This window comes from Dreissena polymorpha, chromosome 2 (assembly GCF_020536995.1).
Source record: "Dreissena polymorpha isolate Duluth1 chromosome 2, UMN_Dpol_1.0, whole genome shotgun sequence".
In the NCBI taxonomy this organism is placed as follows: domain Eukaryota; kingdom Metazoa; phylum Mollusca; class Bivalvia; order Myida; family Dreissenidae; genus Dreissena; species Dreissena polymorpha.
Window position 1 is genome coordinate 41,734,086 of NC_068356.1, and position 21,162 is coordinate 41,755,247.

General features: G+C 35.3%; 1 protein-coding gene and 1 long non-coding RNA gene across 2 annotated transcripts in view; both read right to left on the minus strand.

Annotated features, from left to right (window-relative positions):
* The window catches only part of LOC127866743 (bifunctional 3'-phosphoadenosine 5'-phosphosulfate synthase-like), a 38,853-nt gene extending 32,720 nt beyond the window's left edge, over positions 1 to 6,133 (minus strand). Inside the window, exon 1 of the mRNA XM_052407518.1 lies at positions 5,976 to 6,133. Within this exon, the coding sequence (XP_052263478.1) occupies positions 5,976 to 5,984 (9 nt within the window). The 5' untranslated portion in view covers positions 5,985 to 6,133. The remainder of the gene's footprint in view (positions 1 to 5,975) is intronic.
* A 5,637-nt stretch (positions 6,134 to 11,770) lies between these two features.
* Positions 11,771 to 21,162, minus strand: part of LOC127866765 (uncharacterized) — a 12,516-nt gene continuing 3,124 nt past the window's right edge. The window contains exon 2 of the long non-coding RNA XR_008043095.1: positions 11,771 to 15,459. This is a non-coding gene — a long non-coding RNA (uncharacterized LOC127866765). The remainder of the gene's footprint in view (positions 15,460 to 21,162) is intronic.

A 21,162-nucleotide genomic window follows, 5' to 3' on the forward strand; every position in this document is an offset into this window, starting at 1 on the left:
CATGTAACAAGAAATATGTCACAGATATTCATGCCCCCAGGGCACATATTTGGACACAGACAAGTCCACTATAATTCTGTCAAATCTCATCTCAGGGAAAATTCCTTCTTTATGATCATCTCACATTAAAGTTGTTCAATTGTGAAAGTTTGTACACAATCTGCCATGCATTTAAGCTAAAAAAGAGACAAAGACTTCATGAAACTTGGGAACTATTATATTCCTTAGAGGAATAATAGACAATTTAGGGCCATTATCTGCCAATAGTTGTTATAAAAAAAATTAATTTCTTAATTATCCCCTAAACATGAAGGTTGTAAAACTGTGAAAGTATCAGTAAGATCCACAAAATACAAACTTCGGTACATACAGAGACATAAGGACAGACAAGGGCAATCAGTAATGCCTCCCACTCCGTGCAGACATAGAATTTATTCTTAAAACAAGACGGCAATGTATAGTATTGTTTGGTAAGAAAAAAGTTACTACAACGAAGTTTTTAATGACTGATGGCCCCGTTTCAAACTTTACCAAGATTAAATTGGGATAAAATTCATATTTCCTGAACTTGCTGAAGAAAACAAATGAGCGTTCAGAAGCTATGCAAAGTAACAAAAGTATCTATTTAAGGAAATCTTCCCCACTCCACACCAGCCATCTGTTTAGGGCGCAGAGCCCTTTAAAAGCTTGTTTCAGACAAAAGAAAGAAACGCAATCATTAATCAATTGACCAAGCTGCATGTTGGCCTTGAGGCCTTGTAATACCTTTCTTTTCTTACATGTTCATATGAGCACCTTCACCTTCTTAGGAAACTGGGCTCATTGCATAAGCGTCAAGTGTTGTCACAGATTAGCCTGCGCGGACTGCACACATTTTGCTTAAACTGAATTTTCTCTCAGAAGAGACTTCCTAAAACAACAAAGTCCATGACAGTGGAGAGTGTTGTCGCAGACTATTTTGTGTGGACTGGACAGGCTAATCCGGGATGACACTTCAGACAAATATGTTGACGTTGAAATCATACATACTAGCTTAAAATCTGTCCAATAATCACATTATGTAGCTTTTTTTTAATCTGTGAACAAGTCCCTTTAAAGGACAAGATGTTGCACAACCATAATTTACCACATGACCATCGCCCTAAATATTAAACAAATGAGCTATCCATATTATAAATACATTATTCTAAAGACCAGTAAAGACATGAATCCATTACAGATGTTACCACAAGCGTTATGTTCATATTTTTCAAAGAACAAGCTGTTACAACACTAGCATTTACCAATCATCAGAAACAAAACTCTTTTGTGCTAATCTGTTAACCACTATCTATGATATATACTACCGGAAAAACCTTGTATAAATTGGCTGCATATCCCAATTCTGAGGTTTCGAATGTATTCTATTCAAAGCTGATACCGTAATTGGCAGTCATTATGCAATCGATTTCCGTTATGTAAGCGACACTGCTGTAATCAATGGAGCATGCAACTGTCGCAAAGTAGCATGTAATGGTGATAATTGCGATGATTGGGGTGTTATTACAAGTTATCTTTATTGGTTGTCAGTTTTATTGCTTCAGAGATAAGGCAACCTAGAAATACCGACTTTGCGCTTAAATGTGAAGAGTTCGTCACAATGTACGAAGCCCATTCAAGACTGTAATAATGACAACCATGACAATCAAAAAGGTAAGTACCGATTGTTTTTTGCACAATCGGTTTATTGGTTCTATTTAAACTTGACAGGATATTTCTGTTTCACTCGCCAAAATGGCAAGTTCAGAGTGTATAACGCCTTGTAGAAAGTGAACGTTAGATTATGATAATGTTTAGACTCATTCAAAAATGCAAACAGTCCCCTGCTAAGATAAAACAAGCGGCCCATGAGGGCCTGAATCGCTATACTGCTATAAACACTGTGCAAGTTTGGAAAGAATAAGATGGAAACTGTGTACTTACATTGTAATCACGCAAACAAGGAGAATTTTCTCAAATTCAAGGGGAGATTATTGTGTACTTATTTCTCCGAAACTGCTCATATTCAATAGGGTTCAAGTCCTCATTGATATAAAGATATTGTGCAAATTTGGAAATAATTGGATGAAAACTGTGGAATTAATTACGTAAACAAGTGGGATTTCAAAATTTTCTCATATTCAAGGGGATGTCATTCTGGACTTATTGCTTCGATATTGCTCTTTTAAAAAAAGGGTTTGAGTCCTCATTGATACAAAGACACTGTGCAAGTTTGCCAAGAATTGGATGAAAACTATGGACTTTATCACATAAAAAAAAACTGAATTTTCAAGGGGAGATAACTCTGGACTTATAACTCCGATATTGCTCATTTTCAATAGGGTTTGACTCATCATTCCGATAAAGACACTGTGCAAGTTAGGAAATGATTGGATGAAAACTGTGGACTTAAGTAGTGCATAAACAAGCCTTATTTCACAATTTTCTCAAATTCAAGGGGAGATAATTCTGAATTTTTTACTCTAATGTAACCCATTTTCAATAGGGTTTGAGTCCTCATTAATATAAAGACACTGAACAAGTTTGAAACAAATCGGATTAAAACTGTGGACTTTATCCCGTAAACAAGAAAATGTCTAACGCACGCATGGACGGACAGACGACGGAAACCAAGCCATGACATAAGCTCATCAGGCCTTCGGCCAGTAGAGCTTAAAACTAGGGCTGCAACGGATATCCGAAATATCCGAGATTCGAGGATCCAAACGAGGATTCGCGGATCTAACAGTGATTGGTAAAATCGGTTTCGAATCCGGATCTTATTTGAGTTTAACCTTTCCTTTGCAGTAATTGTTTCTTTCGCCCTAATACTTTTTGTTAAATTGTTTCTTTCTGTTTGAAAGGCTGACTGGTGTGTAGTTTGTCACGATTATCGTTACTTTTTCAACAAAAACTTGGTACTACAAGTCTTCTTTCGTTTTCGATGGTGCAAAATGGGGAAGAAGAAAATTCATGATGCACCTAAACAATTAAAATCCTAGGTGTGGAAGTATTTCAGGTTTTATCAGCATACTAATTCAACAGAACTTGACAAAGCAAACGCCATTTGCAAAGTATGTAAGGTTCCCCTTGTATACAGTTTGAATTTTGATGCGAGAATTGGTTACTCATTGAAAAATCCTTAGGATACAGGAACGTTGTATAATGTATTATATTAAGTATTATGTTATGATAAGAACTAAGTGGGTTTTTTAATTCAAAACTTGTTTTTTTTGTGTTTTTTTTTAGATACAACAACTTACTTTTTCAGTATTTTGAGGTACTTTAAGACACATGTAACTTGACAAGACTTTTGATTTGTGAAGCAACTTTAATCTAGTCATATTGCAGATTGTTTGTTTATTTAAAATGTTTTTGAGGCGTCTTAAACTGAAACTTGATTATTGTTCTCTGTTTGTAGTAATAAAGTTTATAATAATAATAAAAGTTAATGACTTTTTTGTCATACAAAATATATAAGTTCTGTGTTTCAAAACATAATTTTGGTTATAGCAATATAAATTATAATTTATTTTGCGTATTTTTACTTTCAAATAAGGATTCGAACCAATATCTGATATCCAGGCATTTGGATTCGAATCCAGATCTGATTGAAATTTTGGATTCGCTGCAGCACTACTTAAAACACAAAGACAGTTGTTTATCAGAATTTTTTTTTCTTTCAATATGAAGGCTCTATGTAGGCAATCATATGCTAGAAAATATTATTATTATATATATGCCTTACATAAATTGATTACTATAAGTATTAAATTGATAAATAAGTTATTCATACCTCAAAATCATTGCTTCTTTTATACTTCTGTTGAAGCTGCAAACTTGTATTTATTCAATGAAACTGTTATTTATTTTGATAACTGTAATGAACTGATGTTAATTGACATCTTTAAACTGTAAAAGATGGGTGCATCGCTTTGAATAGCCATGTCTTCATCAATTGGGTAGCACTTTCCCTGAACTAGGTCTTATTAAAGGCAGAAATGAATTTCCTTTCTGGAAATGTACATATTTTGCAATATTTTATCAAATACTGGTTCAATTTTTAAAGAAAAAACACAATTGACAACCCCAAGTAGGCGTGACCTACTTGTCGTTGTCAATCTGACCGATTCAAGACTGAAATCATCAGAGTCTCCAATGAAATAAATCTTTAAAGTTCATCATTTATTGCAGCATTGTCTGCAATATATTCGGAAATTATTTTTCTTGTTTCCTTAACCACTTGATTCCCAGTAATAGGAGGATATATACAATACATACATACATACATATCCGTTTAGGGCCGCAAGCTGGATCAGCTTCTAATAGCCCCCCTCATGTTCGTTAACCCAGGTAGTCTCTGGTATAACTGAGTACATTTTATCTCCCATGTATTTGTCCAATCTTTTTTTAAAGGTATTAAGGGATGGCGCTGTAACAACGAATTCTGGTAGATTATTCCACGGATCAATCACTCTCTGAGAAAAGAAGTATTTTCTGGTGTCCTTTCTACAAGATTTCTTCTTGAGTTTTAAACAGTGACCCCTTGTCGTAGTATTTGTTCATTAAAAAAAATCTGTCAAATTCAATGTCTTCTTTTTTATTTAAGATTTTAAAAACTTCAATCATGTCTCCACGCAAAAGGACGATATGAGAAAGATGGTTTTTTCAATATTTTAAGTCTTTCAATGTATGGTAAGTGTCTAACATAGTATACTAATTTAGTTGCACGTTTTTGTACTCGTTTTACCATGTCTATATCTTTCTTGAATCGTGGGTACCAAATTATATTACCATAATCCAAGTGAGGTCTGATTAACGACTTGCATAATTTCCTTAGTTGTTTTGTAGTAATGTGAAGAAAAGTCCTTCTAATTAGTCCTATTTTGCTGTTTGCTTTATTTATACACTGGTTCATATGTTCTCTAAATTTCAAATCAGGACTGAATATAATCCCTAAATCCCTTTCTTGCATTTTACTTGAAATTTATCTTTCTTTCAGATCCTTGTCCAAGCAATACCTGCTTGGACAAGGATCTGTAATGCATTTTGGAAAAAATAACCCAAACAAGACATACCGTCTTGTTTGGGTTATTTTTTCCAAAATGCATTACTCCACATTTTTCAGTGTTAAATTTCAAAAGCCAAGTGTCACTCCATTTACATAATTTGTCATTGTCTCTTTGGATTTGGTCCGTATCTTGTTGTAATTTTGCAAGGTTGAATAGTTTTGTATCGTCTGCGAAAAGTCTAATGGTACTTTCAATTAAGTCCTCAATGTCATTTATGTAAACCAGGAAAAGCGTGGGCCCTAAAACACTTCCTTGTGGTATGCCGCTGGTAATATTGCACCATTCAGATTCATTTTTATTTACAACAACTTGTTGTTTCCTGTTAGTAAGAAAAACTTTTACCCAGTTCAAAATTTTGCCATTTATACCATAAGACTCTTATTTCTTCATCAATCGGGTGTGCGGTACTGTATCAAATGCCTTGCTAAAATCATAATAAATACAATCAAAGCTATTACCCTCGTCTATCCATTTAGTCCATTTTTCCATTACGTCTAAAAGTTGTAGAGCACACGAACGTAAAGAACGGAAACCAAATTGAGAATTTAAAAACATGTTATTTGAGTTCATGTAAGAAACCATACAGTCTCTAACAAGTTTTTCTATCATTTTGCAAGGTATACAAGTCAACATCATTTACAATGACACACACAATGCTACAAAAATTGGCTCAACAAAACCTGAGAGCTAGCGTTAACCCGGACTGGCTTAAAGTGGCTAACTAATAAATATGAGGTAGATCTACATCGGCAGATTACGTCTAATTATTTGGACCAGGATATGATGTCCGAAACGTCATTATCTGGGATCTATGCCAGTTAAGTTACATAGACGCTACTTGTCTTATGACCATAGAAAGTATTATTTTATAAACTTAACACTTACGTGAGACATTGTAACATCAACTTCAGAGTTTCCGTCACAATATATGACAAACGAAACGATATACCGGCGTTGTTGTTTAGCTGTCAAATGTGTAAGGCAAGCTCTCCGCTATCAAGTAGTGACACATGAAATGGTGACGTCAACATTTTTGTGGTGTGCGATTGTCGGTCAATACTAGACCAGTAGAAGACCATGTTGAGTTTTTAGTTAACTCGCTTGCGAACAACTAATATTAGTGCTACGCGATGCAAGTTGGTCTGCTTTTAACAACACTTAGAACGATAACCACCGCATGTGCCGCATCTGAGGCTATAAATAGATGCGGGGAAAATCTGCTGATAAACAAGTTTCTGCTTCTGCTTGGTACGGTGAAGGGCCAGTTACGGCGTAGTACACCGGGGAGTGCGCCTGGTCGAAATGAAGGGCAGACTTAAAGCCCTCAACTGTCTCTGCGTGGACCACTCTACTGTCCAGGTGGTTCAACTCTATGATGGTTTTCACGAAGAATGAGTTTTTGTATTGATTACTGTTTGAGTTTTTCACCACAAAACCTCTATCGTTATTTATCACTTGTTTATCTATTATTTTTGATGTAACACAGTCACTATATTGTTTTGCCTTAATTTGCCTTTTAACCCTTGCTGGTTTCAAGTAATCGGTTGCTGGTATAGCTGGCACCAGCCCCTTGGCCACTTTGTAGAGCATCACTAGACGGTTGATTTTACGCCGTTCTTGTAGAGGTGGTAATTCTAGTTGCTTTAACATGTTGGTAACGCTGCCTGCCTTTCTTGATTTGTAGTCTCCAGTTATGAAACGGGCAGCTTGTTTTTGCACTTGTTCAATTTTATCAATGTCATGAGCGGGTAGAGCGGGTGCTCCGAAATCCGACCATGTTCCTGATTCCGAACAAAATATAAATTTCTTATCCAATCACGTGCCGTAAAAGATATCAGAAATCTGACGTAATTATTTTGACATCAGTTCCTTTCCCATTCTTTTCGGTGCCATTTTGAGTTAAGGTGCTACCAGTTTGTTTTTTTTAAATACATTTGCCGATATACACAGCCTTCCGGTAAGTGAAAATATTTGATCGCTAATTTTTACACTTTTTTGCTAAAGTTATATCAAAACAAATAATTTCGTTTTAGTAGCGTTTTATGAAAAATAATAAAGAAACATGTTCTGATCATGTGTAACACTCATGATCAAGATGTATGGTTTTGTAAAGGAATAATCAATGTTCGGAATTACATACCACATTCAAGGACTGATCCAAATACCGAACGATAGACTAACATTTGTCAAATTTTAACGATCCTTTTTTATGTTGCACGTCCGATGACTTATAATAGAATCTAATTGGTTTTGTTTTTCTTTTGCAGTAATGAGCCGTCAAGTTGGAGCGAAGAGGCAGTCATACGACTCCTGTATGATGGATCAAGCTGCCGAGGTTGTTAGGAGCGGGAGTATGTCTCTTTGTCAAGCCTCTAAAACATATAATGTCTCTAAAACAACATAGCATTATCGTGTCAAAAACAAGTTCAGCAGTTCAAAAATTGGCGTGAAAACGGTGTTGACACCTGTAGAGGAAACATGGTTGAAGCAATGGTCCCTTCACATGTCTCGGATGGGTTATGCGAGAACCAGAAAGAAACTCGCACATGTGGTAATGCAAATACATGAGGAGGATGGCGGGAAGACCCTATTCACGGACAACCGACCTGCCCGAAAGTGGATGGATGTTTTTTTGCCCGTCACCCATCTCTCAACTTGCGCACCACTGTCCAGCTTGGAAAAGAACGTACTGTCATAAACAAGTAGAAAATTTTGAAATGGTTCGGTGATTTGGAACACTATGTGATGCATGAAGTTGGTGACGAAGAGTTATTGCAAGATCCTAGTAGAATTTCTAATGCCGATGAAAGAGGGATATCTCTATGTCAGACAAAAATTTAAAAGATAAATGGCGAAACGCGTGCACGTACCTGTTGTGTTGTTTATCAATATGTCAACAGTGATAAGACACAAATGACAATAATGGCGGCGGCAAGTGCGGTTGGACATTACATTCAACCGATGATTATCTTTCCTGTGCAGCGATTTTCGTACAAGCCATTACATGGATTTGAGGAGGCTGCAATGGGGAGATCCGAAACTGGCTGGGTGGACTCGGTGGTGTTCACATCGTGGCTAAAGGATGTGTTCATTCCGAGGATAGAAGCCTGGCATGTCAAAAAACGTGTCCTACTCATAATTGATGGGCACAATACCCATACAACTATGAGAGCGTCCGATGTATGCGTGAAGAGTGGAATTGAATGGTATTGTTTATTGGAACATTCGTAATATCTTACACAACCAATCGACCTGCGTTTATTTGGTGTGTTTAAACAATCATAGCGTGAGGCTGTGCGAAACTATCAATCAGAGCACATAGGTGAATTTGTTACAAAGCAAACGTTTGCTAGGATGTTAAAGCAAGCATGGTAAGAGTGCGACGGTTGATGTGGCCGAAAAAGGCTTTCAAGAATCCGGCATTTTCTTACTAAATCCACAGAAAATGACTTTATCTGTGAAGTTAATGCCAAGTTCCATATTTGCCGAAGAGTCTGTCCCGAATGCACCTGTTGCTGCAATCGAAGTTTAGAATGCGATACCTGCAGTTTACAAACAGATCCTGTCTTAATAGCAGATACGTAGGTTTCTGCAATGGAGGCGGATACCGCGGTACCTTTTGCTGCGGCGTCACTAAACGATGCTTAATTACCCACTGGTGTGAATGCTTTTACCGATCCTGTTCTACCAACAGTTGCATCTGTAACTACTCTTCAGTCGCGTCATTTTTCGGTCACCATATCGCCTTTCAGCAAATTCCTAAAATTAACAAAAACGGAAATAAATCACCCGAAGGTTCGAAGAATGATAATGCCAAAGGATCAAAATACAGAGAATTGTTGGCAGAAAAGAGGCAAATAAACTACTATAACGGAAAAACAGAAACGCCAGGTGGAAAGGTTACACCAGAAACAACGACGCGTGGAAGAACTCAAAGAGAAGAAAGAGAAACTGGAAAGAAAAAAGGAGAAGAAGCCAAGCAAAGGATAAAGAAAGAGCCAAGAGACAGATCGAATTCTAAAAGAAATAGAAGATACGTCAGATTCTGATGAGCAATATATTAGAAAAATGAAAAATGTTTTAAATGCGACATGGCCTATAATGAATTTATACTGTGTGGAAATTGCTGCAGACGATTCCACTTCTCTTGTGTTTCTGAAGAACTTATAGAAGGTCTCGTAGCACTGCCGTTCAATGCAAGTACTGCTGAATGCAGGTTTCCTTCATATTGCATCGTGTTTCGGTTCTTGTCAGAAACGCAAGTGCTCATTAGCAATTTTGCATACAAATCAATTTCCTCCCATTAAAAATATCAATTTACGGAAACCTCCAGATCTATTGCTCTATATTACATTTTTACTGAATTTGTTATTTTTATCGAACTTACATGTTATCGTTTTTATTACGGAAATTGTTTCTAAGTTGATATTTTTAAAACTGTGTCAATTAAATGGATTCATCGGAATTTAAAAAAAAAAGATCATCATGTTCAAAATTAGAAACACTTCTGTTCGGAATTACGACGATCATATTTTCGGAATTTGGAACAGTTGGATGTGCGTATGCTTTGTAAATAATTATACTACGGGAGTGCACTCTATATGTGTCCTCACATGCCTTATTATAAGTGTATTTCTTCACCATCGAAATATATCGTATGTTAATATGTTTTTTACACGCCGTTTTCTTTCGACACATTTATATCACACTTTCATAGCCGCGTCATGTGAAAATGGGTCTTATGCGTTTCTGCCTAACATGTGCATTTGAGCAGTCTGATCAGAGGCGATAATGTTCGCTTTAAAATCACTCAATGTTTTATGGTCTCATTATGTATCTCCTGACCAAACTGAGAGATGCGTATGCTAAGTTGGGTATATATATATGATGGGCGCATATGGAATAGGACCCATTTTCACATGACGAGGGTCATTAAAAATCTCTTTGCGAATTGCAAATGGCACATTTCAGCACAATGCTTTTAGATACAAAATTGAATTCAAAATAGCAAACTTGACGTTGTAAACAAGGGAAGCCTATCAAGGCGTTCTGGAACGATTTCCAGACGTGCTGACCGAGTACAGCAAACATTTGTGGTTGGATAATTAAATCGATTTTCCTCTTATCGTGACACTAAACTATTTCGGTAATGTTTGTTTTCTCATTTTGAAAGCAAAACTGTGTTTATCGATAGTCAATTATATAATCCCCGGACGATTTAGTACGAGTACTGACCCTGAAATTCTGTGAGATGGATTTTAACACCTAATTGTCACTGGGCCACAATTTGTGTCGTTTGAACATACAGAGAGTAATCCGGAATTCCTTACACTGAACAGTTCTACATCCTTAGCACTGAGCACAGACACAGTGATGTGGCCAAAGTTAAGAGAGTTTATCTCGAATCAGCCTATGATATATTTGAAAATATTCATGCGTCTCTGCTGGAGTTATGTAAAAGTAGGTGAAAATCTGGGTAAAACAGCTACGCTGAAAAAGCGCATTAGTGCTCTATACCTAATAACCTATTTTAAGGTCAGAGTTGTTGGCACTGTATGAACTGCTAGGGTAACAAGTAATGCATAAACAGCAAAGTACGCGTCAACAGGGCTGTCTTAATGAATACCTAATTCGTGAGTAAAAAGTATTGCTCGCAGATTTATCTTCATCAATTATATTATTGTATATTTTGAATTTGTACATGGTGTCGAAAATCAAAAGTTTAGTACAGGGAATTTCAATCATGAAATTATATTCTTAGTGAAAAAGGTATTCAATATTCCAACAATGTTCATTTAATATGATGGCAATTGCAAATTGTCTTTATATTCAGTTCTCATTACCATTGTCATCATACTTTCTTTGCTTTCAGAACATCAAAAAGAGCCATGTTGTTGTTATTTTGTCTAGGTTATCTCTATAAAATACATAGGATGATAAAAAGTGCACACATGTCTCGACCCATGCTAAAGACACACTCTTTATAACTTTGAATAGCTTTTGTTCATTTCAAACTTGCATTTAATTTAAAACAAGAGCACCGAATAACGGGTGCCAACGCTCGGCTGCGGGTGCAGTTTTTAATAAATGAAAGCTTGTCAGTTTTTTTTTTTAGAGGTATCAGTGAACTTGACCTTTAACTTATTGACCCCAAAATGGGTGTGGCGTGTAGAACTTATCAATGTGCATCTACATATGAAGTTTCAAAGTTGTAGGTGGAAGCACTTTGATTTGAGAGCCAATGTTCAAAAGGTTAACAAAATGTAAAGGTTTTAGCACGACGCCGGAAGACCAGCTGGCTATGACAATACCTCGGGTTTTCTCCGAAAACAGCCAAGCTAAAAAATGAGTTGTGCCTTAAATTATACAATAGCGAACAATTTCAGTGCCTTCAGCGCTTTGATTTATAACATTTAACATTATGTGGATCATGTTTGTTAATTAACTGCTAGTATTGTTATGTGAATTAAATTGGACTCATCATGACCTGCATAGTCCTGATATTCTCAGACCCTGCACTCACATAATGTAGTAATGGGGTATCTATATAATACACATCTCACTCACGCTGGAAGTATGGTCCTATAGAGCATGTAAATGTTCTTGGACCTTACAAAAACCTTAACATACTCGTACTTTGATATCAGCTGTAAATGGAAATAAGATTTACAACAAACATATTTTTTTGGTTTAAAAATATTTATTCAATCTTCACCATCTTATCATATTTCAGATTTATATAGACTAGGGAAAATCTAGAGCTAAATAACAGGGTGTTTCCCTTCCGGTCCCTCTGGAACAATCACCACAAAAACTGTGAAAATCTTTACTAATGGATTAAAAATGAACCTCACTCTGGGAAAACAAGGCTTAACCCTTTGCATGCTGGGAAATTTGTCGTCTGCTTAGATGTCGTCTGCTGAATGTCTAAAATTAACATTTTCTTCGATTGTTTTTCAAAGAATACTATCACAATAGCAAACAGTGTTTGCAAGGACCTTTAAAATTCGGTTCCAGCACTGAAAGGTTAATGCATGCACAGACACTTTATTCCCAGAGAAGCCTGTGCAGTCTGCGCAGGCTGGTGTGGGAAATATTTTTTTCTCTTCTTAATTTAAAATCTAGTCCAGGTGGATCATGACTTGTTTAAAACCCTTAATTACCAGTGTAGGACTTAGAGAAATTTCTTGGATTTAGAAATATACTAGAAAATGTCACCAAAATGGTCCAACTATACACCCTGCTCCTTTTTTGCACACCCTGTACTTTTTGTGACCCTAGATATCTCCCTTTAGACCCATTATCCATAACACTGACAAAACAAATACATACATGAACATTCAATATCATTTTTATTTATATCCTTCACTGAAATAATGCATGCCAACAACAAACTCATCATACTTTGTAACCATTTACACCATACATCTGATGGTATGCTGATAAAATAAAGCATATAATGCGAATGACATAACACTGACACGGCATTTTACAGTACTTATACATTATTGGTATATACCATTATAATACTTCCCTGCTTCGAAAAGATATGTGCTTCTCTGGCAGCTATGCATATTGAAGAAAGTATTTGCTTGTCATAATTATGCCTTCAATAACAGAGCAACACAATAAACTGTCTGGACTAAGGGTACCAGCTTCAATTGCTGGTAATTGCCATTACAAAGGCCTAACCTTCTGACCTTCATCGAAACTTTGGTAAAATGTGAATTGAAAATGAAACCATATCTTCAAAAGCTAAGATTTGTGAACTATTGCATGATCAATCACAATAATTTCAATACACCGTTTGAGGGTTGAGCACGAAACTCTAGTATCTGCTGTAACTTTCTCTACAACATATGATAGCTTCACACTTAATCCTCAATACGTGAATGCTCCTTTACTTAAAGGTCGATGTAACTTACTTTTGCACCAGTTTGCATTCACTATAAATTAATCATTAATTATTCACCATTCTTAAGATGAATATATCGAAATAACTACTTAAGAATTACCAGTACCAAACAAATAAAAGAAAACAACAATTGTAAACCACTGCAGACAGGTAAAGACCTCGAAAATATTTATATTTACTAAGCTCAATAAATTTTATTGACAAATAAAAATTTAACATAGTATAAGATGGGTGTTGGAATTTACAAATAACTTATTTACATTTTCAGTATTCCTTATTTACATAAACACAGTTGGAATTCATTCTCTCCATCAATTCTAACAATACATACAAAACAATTAATTGTGGATAAACTGCCACAAACAAAAAGAATGAGACCTGATGCAATAAATAAAATGAGAACAGTGCAAACCATGTGAAAGCCAACGTTTGTAGGCAAGAGCAACATTTCTCAAATATGTACACAACAAGATCAAGATTGTTCATGCCAGTTTACCAATAAGCTACTTTAACCAGAGACAAACATGGTCATGGATTACATGAATCCTTACTGTCTACAATAACAGTACATTTTACAAGACTTATTATCCTGATCAAGCCTTCATTCCGACATAAAATTGAGCCTCGTACTGGGAAAACCGGATTAGATGCATGTGCGTAAAGTGTTGTCATTTACGAAACTTTCTGCATTTGACCCTTTACCACTTAGATACGTATTTTGACGCATTTGGAGTCCCTTCAAACGTTACATTTAATTTAAGACCTTTCTTACTAGATTCAACTTTCAAAAGCTTCATTTGCAACCCTAAGATACTGATGAGCAGCAAACAGCATAAAACCTGAACAGTCTGCGAGTTATTCACAGGCTGTTCTGGTTTTATGCTGTTTGCACAGAGCCATGTTCACTTTGCTTCTGAGTGGGAAAGGGTTATGGTATTTTCCGTTTAAAGAACGTCTCTTATACATAATCTAAAGTAAATCAAGTTTAGGTGGGAAGTGTTGTCCCCGGTTAGCCTGTTCAGACTGCAACAACACTTTAAGCATATGCATTAAGACCAGGTTTTACAGAATGCAGTTCAAATAATTAATATAGGGACTGTATACAACACATGTATTTACCAAATAATTTCATAAACTGCAGGATACTAAAATCTTGCATTAACAACAATAGCTGATCAGGCTACCCTTGAAGTACTGATACTTATATTTTCTGTAAAACTACTACTGGTACATAGCATTTTCTTTGGTACTTCTGTTGCAGCAGACAACAAAACAATCACATCTACTTCGCTTCCTCCAACCAAACGAACAGTGAAACATAGTTATAGAAATTTTTTGAACCAATGTTCATTTAATTTTTTTGCAAATAACACACTATACAGACTGAGGTATTTGTGCAGTGTTTTGCACAGAGTTACTTCTCTGTGAATCTATAACATACCTATTGAATATGCACTTCAAACAAAATGTATACCGGACTGTGAAAAGTAGATGATACATGGTTGTAAGATTAAAACAAGTAACAGGAAACAATTTCAACTTGTAATCTGCTAAGAAAGAGTTAAAGATATTGAGGACATCCGTCATATTATGGTTTCTTATACAATTTAATAGTATTTTACTTTTATCTTTGAAAAAATAATTTTGATTGAAGTGCAGGTATGACAACTTCAACATCAAACAACATTGGAAAAACACATTATTTACAAGCCATTTAAAATGTCTGTGTGTGGTGGAGAAATCCACAATACTCGTGAGCCAAATAATATCAGGTAATTAACAAGTCAAAAAGCCATGACAATCAAACATCAGGTAGGAATTCATACGATTAATGGCATACAATTCGAAAATATGTGTATATGAACCACTGTGAGAAAATTTTACAACCTACATGACGAAAAACATTGACTAGACAACTAATAATATCAAACGAAAATCTCTCCACACCTGAGAGGACCTGACAAAATATCAACTTTTTTAATGGTTTGACAGAAGATTTGCAACAGCACGAAATATGACAGTTTAACATATAAACTTATGCGCTCTTTGCAAATTATGGAAATTCAGTTTTAACACAGTACAGTGTTAGAATAAGGGAAGATTGCTTGTGTAGTATGGTTAAATGTGCAAAGAAGAATAAAACACAAGTGTGTTTTTTAACAACATGATTTCATTGGAGCTTAACAAACATGTGACATGTTGTTTATGGTTGTTTATGGTAAACAAATGAGGAAATACATTGTGAACCAGACCTGTTTCCATTTGGCATAGATGCTACCAAATCCACCTTTCCTTTAAAACTCCAAGACATTTTATCGTTAAATTTGCCTTATAACCCTAAGTATGTCTGTTGAGAGTAAGGAGATGGGTGATACACAAGACACACTGCCTCCATAAGGTGGTTATGTGTGGTAAGTTTAAAAAAAATTCATGATGAATGACAAGGAAACAGACCTGACAAGGTGTTTTGTGGCATGATTTGACCTTTGACCTCTAAGTGATACCTTGACCTTTGAGGAAAGGAGACAAATAGGTTGTCTGATGATTGTTAACATTTATGCCAAGATATCTAACAAGAGCTGTAAGAGGACAGCGCGCTTGACTTTTCGAGTGCTTGACAGTATAACGAAAGCCATCATGGGGAAATTGTTCATATTCAATAATTTATTAGATGATCTTTCAAAAATAAAAATAGGAAAAAAAATTTTTTTGGGGCGTGGAGTTATGTTTGGGTGGAATCCATTGTGGTATTCAGGTAAGTGTTTTTTTTGTCAAAGTATTAATAAAATCTGATCATAAATAAAGAAGTTATGGCAATTTAAGCAAATGTTCAATTATCAAGTATAAAAGGGGCCGTCATGATGGTTAACAAGTATGCAAAATATGAAAGCAATATGTCAAGGGACACAGGAAATATTAGGGGTAGTATGCAAACTTTAACATAGATTATCAATAATATGCATATTCTAAGTATAAAAGGGGCCATTATTCTGTCAAAATGCTTGATACAGTTGTCTGCTCTTCTTTATAGGTTGGGGTCATGATGGTAAACAAGTATGCAAATATGAAAGCAATATGTCAAGGGACATTGAAAATATTTGGGGTAGTACGAAAACTTTAACATTTGCACGCTAACGCAAACTAACGCAGACGCTCACGCTGACGCCTGGGTGAGTAGGATAGCTCCACTATATATATTTCATATATAATAGTCGAGCTAAAAATCCATCAATATATGGCAAACTTATGGCAGAGAAAAGAACTTTCAGATGGACATCCAGGAACTCAAACATACAGTGCTAAATAACCAAATGAACTTTGACAAAACAACAAAATTGGTTAGTAAAATGACAATGCAAACGTACATGAGTCAAATAATGACAGTAGTATAAGAAAATGTATTCAAATTTGTGGAATGAACCAATAAACCATGGTTGATTAAGCTGATGTAGTAGCGGTATGATGACAGCCATCAAGCTGTTTGAAGTGGTGTGCAGCAAAGAAACGTGGTTGTGGTTGAGAGAGCGTCTGAGACTGTACAGGCTTTGGCACAGGCTATACTGGGATCTTCACACTGGGCTGTGGATGGACTACGGACCCGCGTGTCATTCTTTTGGACCTGTAAAACGAAAGAAGCGATATGAGAACATGTACAAGCTACTTACTTGATTCATTTCTTAAGCTACAGGTTTAATGAATAAAGGCAGATGTAATACATAATGAAAATGGAACATTATGACCGCTTCAAATGAAGGTAAATACAACAGGTATATATATTTATTATCCTGCATATTACCATACAATGATTATGTCCTACATATCACCTTTACCTCATTTATTATTTTGTACACTTTTTAAGTGGTCATAATTAAAATATGAATATAAATTAAACATTATCAATGATGATGACGAAAAAACAGATGCATTAACAAACTGAAGAAGTGTATACAGAAGCTTTATATTGAATAGTAAACCACAAGACAAATCATTCTATCTCATTCATTTTAATATGAGCCTGGTTGAGGGAAAACTGGGCTTGATGTATGTGTGTAAAAAGTTGTTTCCAAGATTAGCTTGTGCAGTCCACACAGGCTAATCAGGATGCAATTTTTACGTTTATGGACTTCTGGTTTAAAGGAAGTTTCTTCTTAACAACAATCTACAACAACTACGAGGAAAGTGAAACACTGATTAGTCTGTGCAGACTGCACAAGCTTATCTGGAATAACACTTTACGCTCATGAACTACGCCCATTTTCACAGAAAAAACTTTTGTACAATTGTGTCTTGTTCTGTGAAAGCAGGTCATAATGCATGTGCGTAGTGTCGTCCCAGATTAGCCTGTGCAGTTCGCACAGGCTAATCAGGGATGACACTTTCCGAAAACTTGATTTTCGGTAAGGAGGGACTTCCTTGAAACTAAAAATACCATTAAAGCGGAAAGTGTCGTCCCTGATTAGCATGTGCGGACTGCACAGGCTAATCTGGGACGACACTTTACGCACATGAATTAAGCCCAGTTTTCTAAGAACAAGACACAATTTAAGACTATTGATTACAACTATCTATGGGTGTCACTCCAACCAACACATAACAGACTAAAACTAAGTGAGTATTCACCACCTAGTCACGTCATAATAATTGAAAATATATTTTTTTAATTATCATGTGGAAATGATGCATTAATGAAAGAAATTCAATTTAATAAGCGCAAATGAGTATATAGAATAATGATAACACCTAACTTCCCTAGCAAATAATACTATAATGGTGAATCATTTCTTAAAATACATGCAGTCCAGAACCAACTTAAACATAAACAAGCAAAACCAAACAAGCAAACTCATTGAATGGATATCCCACTCTGCACATAAACTACTTATAGAATCATTTATTCATACACTTTTAATAAAGGTTTATAGCACCTATCAAAGCGGTTCTAAAATCAAGCACCGCATTAATATTCGGAAATGAAGTAACTACATTAGTAGTAACAAAAGATGCTTTTTAAATGTTATAGTGTTTAAGATGTGTGTAAGAACAATTGGTGTGTGTCTCATACCCAATTCAATTTAATCTACCAAAAAAGCTTATAAAAGACATTTTCGGGAAAACCTTGTGATAATTCTGCAATTAAAAGGTGATGTGCAACGAAATTATGTGATCTTGACCTTGCTTGTAGGGACATGTTCCTCACTGCCTGATTAAAATAAAAAATTCGATCAGGGCATCTGAAAATTTTTTGATGTTTGAATCGAAACAAAAAAGGCATACATCATCAAATTTTGTTTTACCTTTACGTTTTACCCTCAATGTGTGAACTTGACCTTAACCCTAAAGAGCTGAGTCTTTCCTGTAACATACAGCTGAATATAGGAGAACAATTGTAGAAAGTTATTTCAGAGTCCCTTGATGCATATTGAAGTAATGGCTAAATTATAATAACTCATCAAAGTTTGGATCTTTGACTGCATTTTGTGACCTTGACCTTGCCTCTGTGGTTATTGGTCTTGCATGTGACTCTGCCCACGACAATTGAGAACAACAGTGGTAAGTTTCATGGCTGTGGCTCACAAGTTATTTGAGATACAGCTCAAGACATACACAATTCTAAATGAAAATGGTATTTTCAAGTAAAAAAAGGTTCATAACCCTATTTTTGACAATGATTTACATCACAATTTGAAGTACATCATCCTCTTATCTCTATATATACTTATATACACGTATACAATATCCCAATGAAAATCTGCCCAAGCCTGTTTTCAAAGATGTGGGTTCAGACACAAAAGTGTGCTTATTTGCAAGTTAAAAAGGGCCATACCTCTGTTATTTGCAGATGGAATGCAACCAAATTTGTGGTGGCAACATCATTCTTTCATATATACAATACTCATACAAAGTGTCAATGAAATTCAAAACCAAGCAGTTCTGATATATGGCTCTGACACAAAAGAGTCCTAACCACAGCAAGAAGTACGGAAAACCACTACAATAACCCTCCGCCAACGAGGGGAATCATTAAGACAAATAATTTGAAGACTCATAAAAGAATATACAACCAGCAAAAGTATCTGTTATTACCTCTATGCAGCTGTCATAATCGAACAATCATTGCCTTAAGAAGGAGTTACATTATTGAAAACTGGAGAACAGTTTGAACATAAAAGTTATCCAGTATGCCTGTATATGCCATCACCTGACCCTTTGACTTTGAGGGCATGGGGTCAATACCATGACATTATCAGTGGACACAGAAAAATCAAACACTCTTTCCTGATATATTTTGCCAAAAATAGGCTTTTTCAAAGTATGTTAATAAATTTTAAATGTTGAATAATATACAGTAATACAAACATATGTAAAGTAAATGGCAATACAAACATAAGTAAAGTAAATGATGTATGTAAAATACGTTTAAAAACGTAAATCATATGAAAATACATACAAAATTGTATTTTATTATTCACAGTTTACACCTTACCTTACCTTTCTTTCCTGTTCTATTGTATGCAACAATGTAAAGAAGCAATATGTAATGAAATGTTTATTTTCTTTAAAAGCACTACTGAACAAAATGGTTATGCCCCAATAATATAACTAGCTGACCAAGAAAACATCAAAAGTTTTTCCTTACTTACAAGGCCATTACATTCTAAGCAGCTTTCTGTGTGGCAATGACTCTAATTTATACTTATTTCTCAAAAACCCTCAGTTTTTCATTGACTGTGCTAACTAAGCATCATGTATCATTTTATATACAGGAATAACAAGCATCAGCACCAACCTGCCATAAAATCCTGGTATACATTGTTGGAAAGAAAGTATTTAACTTATGAATCATCTTTAAAAATCTACTATTATTCTTGAGAAATGATCCATGAATTTAATAGAGCATAACAGTTGTGTCTGTTGTAAGCATGCTCAACAGCTCTATGAAGAGGGTACTTCAAATTGTGCCACAGACGCCTTGCAACATGCTGTTAGCTGTACATATTATGCTATACATGAATATATAGAAGGTTGGGAAATTCAGACCTGTAAACTGTCTTATTCTAGTCCATAATGTCGAGCTGAAGAAAAGGACACACAGACAGGGTCTTTAAATAATCTTCCTCATTACAATGTGGACACACAGACAGGCGTCTTTAAATCATTCCTTATTACAATGTTATCCATCGTCTTCACTTGAACTACTGGCATATATAGTTCATCACCTTTTTATAATTATTACATTAAAAATATACGGGTGTTTGCAGGAACAAATGTAACATTTGCAAAAAGTAAACAGTGTTAAATATAAAACTGTAAATGTATATCGATGTCATCAGCCATAAGTAAGGATATTAAATTTGTACATTTAAATATTGGTTTTATAAAGAAATCGCAAACAATGATCTTCTATAATTATTTTATAGCAGTTAAAATGACACATTTAATTACTTGACATACATTTTAGAAACTCAGCTGCAAGTAAACACAAATTAAGACTACACTATCTGCATTTCCAGATTGGGATCTCACCACATTAATAACTACTTTGGCCTTCTTTCAACAATAGTCTTAATTTGGAATTATAGGCTTAATGCATGTGCGTAAAGGCGTAATCCCAGATAAGGCTGTGCAGTTTGCACAGGCTACTAGGGATGAACATTTCCATTTTATGAATGTCTAATCTAAAATCCAGTTTAAGGAGGACAGTGGTGTCCCTAATAAGCCTGCAGACTGCACAGGCTTATCTGAGATGACACTTATATACATGTGTTAAGCCCCATTTTCCAAGACAAGGCTCAATTTTAACCATAATGTTCTTCGATGAACCACATTGTTGTATCAAGTCCAAACTCTTTTAAAACAAATCTATAAACTACCAGAAATTCATTATGGAAGACAAAATCACTATAGGTTACATTGTACTATTCAAAACAGATCACAGCACTTCAATTTACTCGCAGGAACTCGCCGTAATGTGGAAATAAAGCAAATCAGAGCTGAGCTATAAAAACAAAGCTGAAGCTATAAACCAGGGGAATGATATATCAGTCAGAAACACTGTGCTTGATAGAATACCATGAGTGTAAGGTGATAAGTTAAACAATATCAGATTAATATAAAGCATAATGCATCTTTATTAAAGTAAGAGGTTCATAAAGGGAG